The following is a 13,586-nucleotide window of genomic DNA, read 5'->3' on the forward strand; positions in this document are numbered from 1 at the left end:
AAGATTACTGGTCATCAATTCAATAGGAGCTGGGTCAAAGCCTCAAGGAGTGCTCAGATTCACAAGAATGTTACCAAGACTCATGGGCCCAAGTCACAGAGATAGTTGGGGGTTGGGCAGGCGAGGACTTTATTCTTAGGAACTACAGGGTGACCTTACAGAAGTGATATACACAAAGGTGAATGCACACACTAGGTCTGTAGACTAGTGTAGTTGTTGTGTGTTTTTTTCTCTCTGTGTTGTTTCTTACGTAGTTCAGTCTAGTTTTTGTACTGTGTCATGTAACACCATGGTCCTGAAATATGTTGTCTCATTTTACTATGTACTGTACCAGCAGTTATGGTCGAAATGACAATAAAAGTGACTTGACATAGTCTTTCCCAGTGGAAGGGAATCAAAAACTGGATGGCATAGATGCAGGGTGAAGTGGGGTGGGGGGGGGGGGGAGAATAAAAAAAAGACCTGAAGATAGCGAGAATATGGAATAAGTTGTCAGATGGAGTAGTTGAGGCAGAGAAAGTAACAACATTTAAAAGACACTTGATGGGTATATGGAAATGGGACAAGCTTAGATGAACATCTTGGTAGACATCTGCAATTTGGCCTGAACGGCCTGCCACTGTGCTCTATAACTCATGGGTAAGATAAAACCAAAGGAGAATTATACAACAGAAAGTTACAAAAGTTGGTGACAGGGCAGAATTTAGGTGTGTGTTCCAGCAGACTACAAGAAGGTGGAGAAACAACAGAGTAGTTGATCTAATGGCCTCAATCTCAGTGACAAAGTCATTTTTGAACATCTTGCACTGGGAGATGTGGGACATAGTGACCAGAGATACAAGATGGTTTGTAATAGAGAAGTCTTAGAATATCTTTGTAGCCCAGAATGACGAGAATAGTGAGCAGCTTTCTCATAAGAGATATGGACCAGATAATACTTCATGAAGTCTTGCTAGGTCTGCCGGTGAATAAGTAAGCCTTATGTGCTATCTACTACACTTTGAAGTTATCTGCAATGTCCAGATGAAGGATCTTGACCTGAAATATTTACTGTTCATTTTCCTATATAGATAACGTTTGATCTGCTGAATTCCTCCAGCAGTTTGATTTTTTCCATCTATCATATCCACTAGTTTTTGACCCTTGGATAAGACAAAGGTGATGAAAGCATAGGTAAGGAAAGAAACTTATTGATCCTAGGGTATCAAGCTAGGAGATAAGGGTGTAGTGATAGCTACATATTGATAGCTATTGATCTGTCATGGTGCGAAGACAATAACCTATCCCTCAATGTCAGCATGACGAAGGAATTGGTTGTTGACTTCAGAAAGAGTAGCGGACCGCACGACCCCATCTACATCAGTGGTGCCCAGGTGGACCAGGTCAAAAGCTTTAAGTTCCTCAGGGTGAATATCACAAATGACCTGACTTGGTCTAACCAAGCAGAGTTCTTTTCTTTTTCTATCTTTTTATTAATATCAACATGATAAGATTAATACATAGTTATTGGGATAACAAAATTACAAAACTAAAATGAACATAAATGGATACACAAACAAAAAGTACAATATAGTTAAGTCTTCCCAAATCATGAATGATACAACTATCATATAAACAAAACAACAAAGAAAAACTAGGTATATCATGTTGAGAAAAAAAAAGAAAAGAGAAAAAGAGAAAAAAAAATTATTGCCCTAAGAAAAACTAATCTAACAAACTAACCACTAACTAATAAAGAGAAAAAAAAAGGAAAAAAGGAAGGAAAAAAAATGGGCTGTTTATAGTATCAATAAAAAGACAAAGAATCATCAGTGTTCCCAACTCCGATCCTCTCAACATACATATTATCAAAACCAGAAAAACAAATAGGATTGGAACAGGGTCAAATTACATCATGTGAAAATATTGAATAAATGGCCTCCAAGTCTTTTCAAATTTAATAGAAGGGTCATATATGACACTTCTAATTTTTTCCAAATTTAGACATAACATAGCTTGAGAAAACCAATGAAATATGATAGGGGGATTAATTTCTTTCCAATTCAACAAAATAGATCATCCAGCCATTAATGTAAGAAATGCAATCATCCGACAAGCAGAAGATAAATGAACTGACTCTATCATTGGTAAACCGAAGATTACAGTAATAGGATGAGGTTGTAAATCAATGTTCAATACCATGGAAATAATATCGAAAATGCCTTTCCAATATTTTTTTCAAAAGCGGACATGACCAAAACATATGAGTTAAAGAAGCTATCTCAGAATGACATCTGTCACATATAGGATTTATATGGGAATAAAAACGAGCCAATTTATCCTTGGACATATGAGCTCTGTGCACAACTTTAAACTGTATCAATGAATGTTTAGCACATATAGAGGATAAATTAACTAATTGAAGAATTTTATCCCAATTCTCAATAGGGATAGTAAGGTTAAGTTCTCTTTCCCAATCATTTTTAATCTTATAAAAGGCTCTGAACATATTTTCATAATTATATTGTAAACATTTGATATTACAACCTTTCTGAAAAGGATTTAGTTCTAACAATTTCTCCAAAATACCCGAAGATACAAGATTTGGAAAGGTAGGAAGTATAGTGTTTAAAAAATTCCTAATCTGTAAATATCTAAAAAAAATAAGATCTAAGCAAATTATATTTATTAGATAATTGTTCAAAAGACATAAAACAATTATCCAAAAATAAATCAGAAAACCGTAGTATACCTTTAGTTTTCCAAGCTGAATAAGCTTGGTCCATAATAGAGGGATGAAAAAAGAAATTGGATACAATAGGAATTGCTAAAACAAACTGATTCAACCCAAAAAATTTCCGAAATTGAAACCATATACGTAAAGTGTGGTTAACTATCGGATTGTCAATTCGTTTATGCAATTTAGAAAGAGCAAAGAGAAGTCCCTAAAATAGAACCCAATGCAAATCCTTGTACAGATTTAATTTCCAGATTTACCAATGAGGGCTAGGAGATAAATCCAAATCCCTTAACCAACAATTCAAATATAGAATATTAATTGCCTAATAACAAAATCTAAAATTAGGCAATGCCAATCTACCTTCTTTCTTTGACTTCTATAAATATCTTTTACCCAATCTAGGATTTTTATTCTGCCATATATATGAGGAAATTTTTGAATCAACATTGTCAAAAAAGGATTTTGGAATAAAAATTGGTACCACTTGAAATATATATAAGAACTTGGGTAAAATAATCATCTTAATAGCATTAATTCGACCTATCAGAGATAAAGACAATGGTGACCATTTAGTAAGCAAACATTTAATCTGATCAATTAAGGGTAAAAAAATTAACCTTGAATAACTCCTTATGATTTTTTGTAATTTTAATCCCTAAGTACATAAAAAAGTCATTAACTAATTTAAAAGGTAAATTTCCATAAATTGGAACCTGTCTATTTAAGGGGAACAATTCACTCTTATTAAGATTCAATTTATACCTAGAAAAATTACTAAACTGAGCCGATAATGATATAACTGCAGGAATGGATTTCTCACGATCAGAAATGTATAATAACAAATCATCTGCGTATAATGATAACTTATGTATATCTATCCCTCGAGTAATGCCAAAAATGTTAGGTGATTCTCTAATAGCAATTGCCAAAGGTTCCAGAGAAACATCAAATAATAATGGACTAAGAGGACAGCCTTGCCTGGTACCTCGAAATAAACAAAAAGAGGGAGATCTTTGATTATTAGTAAAAACCAAGGCTACTGGTGTATGATATATCAATTTAAGCCAGGATATAAATGTCAGACTAAAATTAAACTTCTCAAGCACAGTAAATAAATATGCTCATTCAACTCTATCAAATGCTTTCTCCACATCTAATTAAATCGGACATTTTAGAGAAAGCTGAAGAAATTTGGCCTGTCCCCTAAAACCCTCACTAATTTTTATAGGTGCACTGTAGAAAGCATTCTTCTAGGGTGCATCACAACCTGGTATGGAAGTTGTCCTGTCCAAGACCAGAAGAAGCTGCAGATGATCGTGAACATAGCCCAGCACATCACACAAACCAATCTTCCATCCTTGGACTCACTTTACACCACACGCTGTCAGGGCAGTGCTGACAGGATAATCAAGGATAAGTCCCACCCAGCCAACACACTTTTTGTCCCTCTTCCCTCCGGGAGAAGGTTCAGGAGCTTGAAGATTTGTACAGCCAGATTTGAGAACAGCTTCTCTCCAACTGTGATAAGACTGCAGAACAGATCCTGACCTGGATCTGGACCGTACCTTCCAAATATCTGGACCTGACTTTCCCTACCTTACTTTCCCTTTTCTATTTTCTAATTATGATTTATAATTTAAATTTTTATTATATTTACTTTGACTTGTACTTCAGGGAGTGCGAAGCGCAGAATCAAAAATCGCTGTGATGATTGTATGCTCTAGTATCAATTGTTTGGTGACAATAAAGTAATAGAATGCCAAAAGGCAGGTCAGTAGAGATTTTTGATGTAAATTTATTGAAAGATGGGTTCAAAATTAAGTGTGAGTGGGAGGCTGATATAGTGGAAAGGAAGAAAAGAGTAATGCAGACAAATGCATGAGGGAATTCAGTAGGTCGGCAGCACCTATGAAGAGGAATAAAAAAATTGATGTTTCAGGCTAAGTCCCTTCATCAGCTCTTGAGAGTAAGTGGGACGGATTTAGAATAAAAAGATGAGAGGAGGGGAGGGAAGGAAGGAATACAAGCTAGAAGGTGATTGTTGAGGACAGGTGAGAGGGACAGTGGGTGGGTGGGTGGGGATGGGAATGAAGTGAGAAATTGGGAGGAGATAGGTGGAAAAGGTAAATGGCTGAGGAAAGAGGAGTTTGATAGGAGAGAGGAGTGGACCATGGGAGAAATGAGTTAGGAGGCAATGTGAGAGAGTATAATTGAGCAGCTGACCAGTTAAAATCAGATTAAACTTCTTTGTCTGTCCCTTAACAACTGCATTTCTTCTCCCAATAAAGATATCCTCTTTGTTCCATCCATTGTCCCTCCCATCTTCTCTACTACCTGAGCAAACTTGTTAGTCACTTAGTTCTAATGATGGGTCCCAGAACTAATGTTAACTACTTCCTTTTCTAACGGTACTACTGTCTCGCTGTTTTTTTAAACTCAACACTTGGCAGGGCTTTCTTTAATTTTCATACATCAGATTTTGTTCATCAAAAGCCTTGTTACATTGAGGTGTTAAATCAATTCAAGTTGTAGGGACTTAGCACACGGCAGAGATAGAGGGCTTGAAAATAAAAAGATCTGGATAAAGTTTTATACAGTTATTCTACCTTATCACTATGCATCTTAGTTGACCCGTTGACCCATTGAACATTGGTGCATTTTAAAGGAAATTGACCAACTTGGTACTTACTTGAAGAGTTCAGTTGTGGGGAGGATGAAGTAAGAACGTGCAGCTCTGACTGCCTATTTTGGGTGCTTATGCTTTCACTTGAATCGTGTCCTTCTGTCTGACCTGCTGGAGATGAGGCAATTTCTGCCAGCACTTCCAAGTCTTTCAAGATCACCTGGAATCATAAATCAACACCACAGTTCAAGATAAACTTATTATCAAAGTATGTATACCATATACAACCATAAGATTCATCTTCTTGTAGGCACTCACAGAAAAACAAAGAAATACAATAGAATCCATGAAAAACCAAAACCTGACAAACATCCAACATGAAAATAATAAAAAAAACTAAACATTGTTCTTTCAACACCCAGGGAAAAACAGTTTACACTACTGTTTAAAGCAGCGAGCATGTGGCCTCCGCACAGGGAGTGAGAGAAAGAGAACAGGAACTACAGTGGTGCCAGGAAGTTTGTGAGCATGAAAACAACTTTTAGAGAACCTTAGAAGAAGAATTGTAGAGATGCATGACACTGGAAAAGACTACGAAGACAATTCTAAAGATCTGAGTGGTCGTCAATTCACAGTAAGAGAAACTGTCTACAAATGGAGTAGAGTACTGTGGCTACTCTCCCCAGGAGTGGGTATCCTGCAAAGATCACACCAAGAGCACAATGTGCAATGCTGAAGGAGGTGAAAAAGAACCCAAGGGTAACAACAAAAGAGCTGCAGAAATATCTAGAACTTGCCAAACATGTCTCTGATCATGTTAGGACACCACAGAGGAAACAACTGCTCTCCACAAACATTGATGCATGTCTCAAGTTTGCAAAAGACCACCTGGATGTTCTACAATGCTCTAGAGAAATGTTCTGGGGACAGATGAGACAAAAATTGAACTTTCTGGCAGAAGTGTACACTACTATGTTTGGATGAAAAAGGGCACAGGACACCAACTGCAAAACTTCATCTGAAGTGAAGCATGGTGGAAGGAGCATCATGGTTTGGGGCTGCTTTGCTGCCTCAGGGCTTGGACAGCTTGTAACCACTGAGGGAACAATGAACTCAAAATTGTATCAAGACATTTTATAGGAGACTGCCAGGGTAGCAGTCCATCAATGCCTGAAGCTTAATAGAAGTTGAATAATGCAGCAAGATAATGATCCGAAAGACAAGAGTAAATCAACAGAATAGTTTAAAAAGAAGAAAATTCGTACTTTGGAATGGCCAAGTCAAAGTCCTGACCTCAATCCTATAGAAATGTTGTGAAAGGACTTGAGGCAAGCAGTTCATGCACGGAAGCCCACCAGCATCACAGAGTTGAAACAGTTTTGTAAGGAAGAATGACAAAATTCCTCCAAGCCGATGTGTAGGACTGATTACTGGAAAAGTTTGGTTGCAGTTATTGCTGTACAAGACTGAAAGCAAAGGTTCACATACTTGTTCCAAAAAAATGCATGTAATATTGGATGATTTTACATAAAAACATAGAAAACCTACAGCACAACACAGGCCCTTCGGCCCAGAAAGTTGTGCCAAACATGTCACTACCTTAGAAATTACTGGGCTTACTTATAGCCCTCTACTTCTCTAAGCTCCATGTACCTGTCCAAAAGGCTCTTACAAGACCCTATTGTATCCGCCTCCACCACCGTTGCCGGCAGCCCATTCCACGCACTCACCATTCTCTGAGCAAAAAAAGTTACCCCTGACATCTCCATAAATATTTTTCCCAATAAATAAATGAACATGTATAATGTTTTTATGGTATTTATTTAATTGGGTTCCCCTTTACCTAGTTTTAGAACTGAAGTACAGATTTGATCACATTTTAGGACATATTTATGCAGAAATAGAGAAAATTTTACAGGGTTCACAAACTTTCTGGCACTACTGTAAGTATTACAGATGTAGAAGGGAATCACAGCTAAGTTGTGGTTGCACCAAGTGCAAATCGATTGAACCAAGATAAAGCAATACGTGGATATTCAGAGTTCTGGGCTGACTGCTTTCACACTCCTTTGTTCTTCTTCTTCTTCCTTTGAAAACAATGCACATAGGAGGTGTATTCTGATATGCCAGGTTGCGATGTATTTGTTCATAGTGTTAATGTTTTTGAGAGGGGTGAAACAGAGGTGGGAGGAGAGCATACTTGAAAAGTAATTAGAAACAGAAATCCTAGCAGTTTTCCCCTTTTACCTCAGCACACAAGTCACTGAATGTTTTGGACTATGACCTCATACACCAACCATCAACACGAAAAATGTTTGGTATCAAGACACCAAGTATTGTTGTAGCACCAAATATTTTACAGGCCAAAATGACAACAGGCTTCTAAAGCAAGCTGATGGCATGGCTGCTAAGTTTTTCATTGACAGAAAGAAATTCAGGAAATTAATTTGTGTAAAGGTTATAAAGGCATAGAGGAATGCTGTAAATAAGCAAATTGAGAATAATGTTGGGAAAATTATAATAGTGTATTATCTATGTGGAGAGAGACTGCAGAGCTGTGATACAGGAGGAATTAGGTACCTAAGGATTAACACACATATGCAGCAAGTAATTGGGAAAACAAACAGAACAATATTGTTGCAACACACACAAAATGCTGGTGGAACGCAGCAGGCCAGGCAGCATCTATAGGAAGAAGTACAGTCGACGTTTCAGACCGAGACCCTTCGTCAGGACTAACTGAAAGGAAACACAGTAAGAGATTTGAAAGTAGGAGGGGGAGGGGGAAATGCAAAATCATAGGAGAAGACCGGAGGGGGTGGGATGAAGCTAAGAGCTGGAAAGGTGATTGGCAAAAGGGATACAAAGCTGGAGAAGGGAAAGGATCATGGGAAAGGAGGCCTAGGGAGAAAGAAAGGGGGAGGAGAGCGCCAGAGGGAGATGGAGAACAGGCAGAGTGATAGGCAGAAAGAGAAAAAAAGAGGGGGGGGGGAAAAGCTAAATATATCAGGGATGGGGTAAGAAGGGGGGAGGGGCATTAACAGAAGTCAATGTTCATGCCATCAGGTTGGAGGCTACCCAGCCGGTATATAAGGTGTTGTTTGAGTTTGGATTCATTTTGACAGAAGAGGAGGCCATGGATAAATATATCAGAATGGGAATGGGACATGGAATTAAAATGTGTGGCCACTGGGAGATCCTGCTTTCTCTGGCGGACAGAGCGTAGGTGTTCAGCGAAATGGTCTCCCAGTCTGCATCAGGTCTCACCAATGTATAAAAGGCCACACCGGGAGCACCGGACACAGTATACCACACATGCCAACTCACAGGTGAAGTGTCGCCTCACCTGGAAGGACTGTCTGGGGCCCTGAATGGTGGTGAGGGAGGAAGTGTAAGGGCAGGTGTAGCACTTGTTCCGTTTACAAGGATAAGTGCCAGGAGGGAGATCGGTGGGAAGGGATCTGGGGGGACGAGTGGACAAGGGAGTCGCGTAGGGAGCGATCCCTGTGGAAAGCAGAAGGGGGGGGGGGGAAGGGAAAGATGTGCTTGGTAGTGGGATCCAGTTGGAGGTGGCGGAAGTTACGGAGAATTATACGTTGGACCTGGAGGCTGGTGGGGTGGGAGGTGAGGACAAGGGGAACCCTATCCCGAGTGGGGTGGCGGGCAGATGTGCGGGAAATGGGAGAGATGCGTTTGAGAGCAGAGTTGATGGTGGAAGAAGGGAAGCCCCTTTGTTTAAAAAAGGAAGACATCTCCTTCGTCCTGGAATGAAAAGCCTCACCCTGAGAGTTATTGCTTAGAAAAGTGAATAAAATAGAGCGAAGTTAAGCATCAGTTATAAACTCTGCTGGTATGAGAATTTTTCCTCTGACTTCAAAGACAAAATGACACCTGCCTTCCTCACACACAGGGCAGGCCAGCATTACTTACTCCACCCCCAGGACAAGCTAACAACTTTCCCCACCCCTGGGAAGCACTGCCCCTACTCTTCCTCCAGAGCATGCTGATAAAAATATCTATTACTCTTCTTCCATCCATTTGTGTGGATCTCAGCCTTCTCCCACCTACCAAGCATCAGTCAACTTCACTTTTCACCAAAATCAAAGTTCAAAAGTTCAAACTTCAAAGGCAATTTATTATCAAAGTACATATACAACCCTGAGATTCATTTTCTTGTGGGCAAATGTACAATGTCCTGTGTATGTTACCCAAAATGGCTTTTTTGGTTTGTTACGAGCAGGAATGCTTCTTTGTCGGATAAGTGTTTTTCTCGCCGTTGTTTCGCTTTAGAATGGCTGATATGGTAATTGTATTCATTTGTTAATCAATGGGGAATGTTATTGTGTCCTGTGATGCTGGGAACTTGGGAGTTTTCGCGGGTTTTTGGTGTGAGGGGGAGGCTGAGGAAGGTGGACGTGCGCTGGACTGCTCGTAAGACCACCGGGGTGGTCCCAGGTGCGACGGCGTGGCGGTCATGTGGTTGGATGGGTCGATTGGTTCGTTGATTGAGCTCCAACGAGTGCACTAAACAGACTGAACTTTGATAAGTTGGCGCCTTTTGTTTTTTTCCTTTTATATATATATATATTGTATTGCCTACTACTCTTTTAATTTTAGTAAAAACTATAAAGTGTATTCCATAACGGTATTTGTTGTGGGTTTGATATTGTTGGCGGGCGCGAGGCATAAACTCGATTCTCACAGCACCTGCGTGTACGGGAGGTGGGTTGGTGAGTTGCTGGAACTCCGTTTCCCCTAGACATATACCAGCCTTTTGGGTAAGTGTTACACATATACAGCAAGTCCAAGAAACACAATAGAAACAATGAAAGACTACACCGAACAGGATAAACAAACAACTAATGTGCACAAGGCAATTTGCGCAAAATACAACAGAGAGAAAAAAAGTAATAAATAAATAAACAATATTGAGAACATGCGGTGAAGAGTCCTTGAAAGCGAACCCATAGTTTTGTGGGAACAGTTCAGTGATGGGGTGAGTGACGTTATCTCCTTTGATTCAAGAGCCTGATGGTTGAGGGGTAATAACTGTTCCTGAACTGGGGGTACAAGTCCTGAGGCTCCAGAATCATGGCAACAGTGAGAAGTGCGCATGTCCTGAGTGGTGGGGGCCTCGATGATGGATGCTGCTTTCCTATGACAATGCTCCATGTAGATATGCTCAGTTATGGGATGGCCTTACCCTTGATGGACTGGGCTATATCCACTACTTGATACAGATTTTCCATACAAGGGGATTGATGTTTCTATTCCAGGCTGCGAAGCAACCAGTCAATATATTATCACAAATCCAAAGAAATTTGTCAAAGTTTTAGATGTCATGCTGAATCTTCGCAAACTTTAAAGGAAGTAAAGATGCTGCCATGCTTTCTTCGTAATTGCACTTTAATGCTGAGCCCAGGACAGATTCTCTGAAGTGGTAACACAGAGGAATTTCAAGTTGCTGACTCTCCACCTCAGATCCCCTGATAACGACTGGCTCACGGACCTCCAGTTTCCTCCAACACCTTCTCACCTTGATTCATGTGCAGATATTTTTCTGTGCTTGATATTAAATTGAATCCATAAAACTGAATTGTCATTACAATATAGATCCATATATACAGTATAGATCAATATAGAAACACCAGGTGTAGGGAACATAAAATATGAAGAATAATCTATAGCAAATTTTCAAGGTTCAATCAAATAGTGCTCTCACAGGGGTTGAAAATACTTTAAAACCTTACACTAGAGCAAAGGAATGAACATTTCAACCAAATTCAGCTGTGGTCTCGAAGCAGAAATAACTGGCAATTCCTGACACTCTTGCTGCTATAACACATCATCCACTTATAATATTTATATTCAGATGGACTATTGCCCTCCTCTGAAAGACTTTGTTAACTGGCATGGACAGTTTTGGTGCTGTTGCTTTTGCTGAAGACTAGCAGTATTTTAAGTTTATTGATAAAGATTATGAATTGAATTTAAATTTCACAATGCCCTATGGAAGTTGAACCTGGGTCTCTGGACTGTTTATGTAGGCTTTTGACTAATCACAGGATAATTTACAATGACCGATTAAACAAATAAACAGTATGGAGGAAACTGGACCAGCCGGTGGAAACCCACATTGTCACAGGGAGACCGGACAAACTCCTTACAGACACCACTGGAATTGAACTCCAATGCCCTGAGCTATAAAAGCATCACATTAAATGGCTGCCCTACTGTGGTATCCCATGATGGTTTAGGTTTCAAGTTTAGAAAATATAATGTTCCATGGTTACACATTACTGACCTGATTGACTGCCAATACTTACCCAGGGGCATGGATAAAAAGGTTACAGATGCCCAAATGACTTCCAAAACAAGATAAACAGCTATGGTGAATGTACAGCAGAATAACAGAAACATAGGTGCTGCCTGAGTTCCTTGAGCATTTTGTCTCGATTTGCAGCATCTACAGAATCTTGTTACAGTGACTGTCCCTTGAAACACTTACTTAACTGCACGCTAAATAATATGCTCACCTTTATCATCAAATGTAAACCAGGAGGGCAACTAAAGAGCAATTTAACAACTATTATGTCATCCAGCCATCAGCACCTTTAAGCGACACCGATATGGGTCCCCTGAATGCTAGTCGGGAAAATCATACAAACAGTTTGGAACTTCATTTGCAAGTTTTATAAAACAGCATTGTCAGGATTACCATGCAACTCCACACTGAAGTTGATAATTGTTCATTTGTGTGTTCCAAGCTTTAGCAAATATCGGGACTTAATCCGTCAGGTGCGACCTCAGAAGCCAGTACTTTAAATGACACTTCACAATACAAGTACTGTACACCCAGCTACTGAATAAATGGATATTGCAACAACTGGAGGGAGTCGGGGGCAGAGTGCCAGACAGGCTGTCAAGGAACAACGTCAGTAGTTGGCATATTCCTTGTCAGTAGTTGGCCATTAAGACCAGTTAATGTACAGGTAGCTTAAATACATTGTAACTTCAAAACATTGAATTAATTCAAAGGAAGACATAGGAGTCTGAAATGTGAGTCAACTTCAGCTTCTTCTTTAAGCGAGGATGTATATATCCTGTGGGATCCATGTGAATTCCAGCCATACACCATGAGTTGATGCAAGTATCCACCCATTATATTTGGGAATCTAAATACAATGACTCTGAGCCAATGTTAACAAGGAGCCCAATCTGCAGAAGCAATTACTTACCTTTTACATTTAGGTTTTCATTGTTTTTACTTGTTTAAGAGTACTCAGTAATTTAACTGCGTTTGTTTTAAGTCATATCAACACTGAATGCATCACTTGATAATTAATGCTATTTAACATTTGGGACATTAAGAAGGATTCACAATTAAGTTGAGAGTAGGACCAGTGAAGTCTTCAGCCAGTTTGGCAAATTAATGAAGAATGCACGCACTTTAAGTCCTCTGTGTGTTTCGGTTCACTAGCTTTCATCTTCAAGCATATCTCTGACCCTCACCACCCCAGACTCACTTATCGCCTCTGATTGCCACCATCCGCAGTCCTTTCAATGCCACTCCAGCCTATCAAGGACATCCAATATCTTTACTGTAGAACGGATTGAAAAGGATCCCAATTAGAGTGCTGGCAGTGCTTGTAACACAGCTATTTACAGCCAGATTTTAAATTCAAAGTGCATACGATAAAGGACAGGCTATAAAGGAATAGATAGTAAAAAATAACAAGTGAATAAAGGCTGAATAAAGCCTTGAAACACACGTGTGATTTAAAAACTCCGCTATACAGTTAGAGGCAAGAGTATTCTTTACTCACTGTCAGGGGAGGCAATGCGCCAGGTTCAAGTAGCCACCCATTTTAGGCAAGCTTAAATACAGGCAATGACCAGGAGACACAAGGGACCAGAGTCTGCAGATCCAGTCTGATGGAGGAACTCGGTGGGTCAAGCAGCACCTCTGGAGAAGGGCAAGAAATTGTTGATGCATTGGGTCAAAACCTAGAACCATACCTGACATAAGAATTTCAATTTGAAACATGACAACCCTTCCCCCCAACCCATTGAGTTCCTCAGGCCCAATCAACCTGCTATATCCCTATGTGGTACAATCTTTATACAGCATTACTTTCAATGGTTCAATGCCACCCAAAGCCGATGACATCTAATCTCTGGTGATAAATTCCAGGCTCTGTATCATGACGGCTACAATCCTTAGCCAGGATGCAGGTGATTGTG

At 39.7% G+C, this 13,586-nt stretch overlaps 1 protein-coding gene across 2 annotated transcripts in view; it reads right to left on the reverse strand.

Annotated features, from left to right (window-relative positions):
* Positions 1–13,586, reverse strand: part of vac14 (vac14 homolog (S. cerevisiae)) — a 496,659-nt gene that overhangs the window by 300,694 nt on the left and 182,379 nt on the right. For both annotated transcript variants that reach the window (XM_059992522.1, XM_059992521.1), the window contains one exon: positions 5,409–5,562. In XM_059992522.1, coding sequence (XP_059848505.1) covers positions 5,409–5,562 — 154 coding nt within the window. The remainder of the gene's footprint in view (positions 1–5,408; positions 5,563–13,586) is intronic.

The sequence above is a fragment of the Hypanus sabinus genome, chromosome 17 (assembly GCF_030144855.1).
Source record: "Hypanus sabinus isolate sHypSab1 chromosome 17, sHypSab1.hap1, whole genome shotgun sequence".
Taxonomy (NCBI): Eukaryota; Metazoa; Chordata; class Chondrichthyes; order Myliobatiformes; family Dasyatidae; genus Hypanus; species Hypanus sabinus.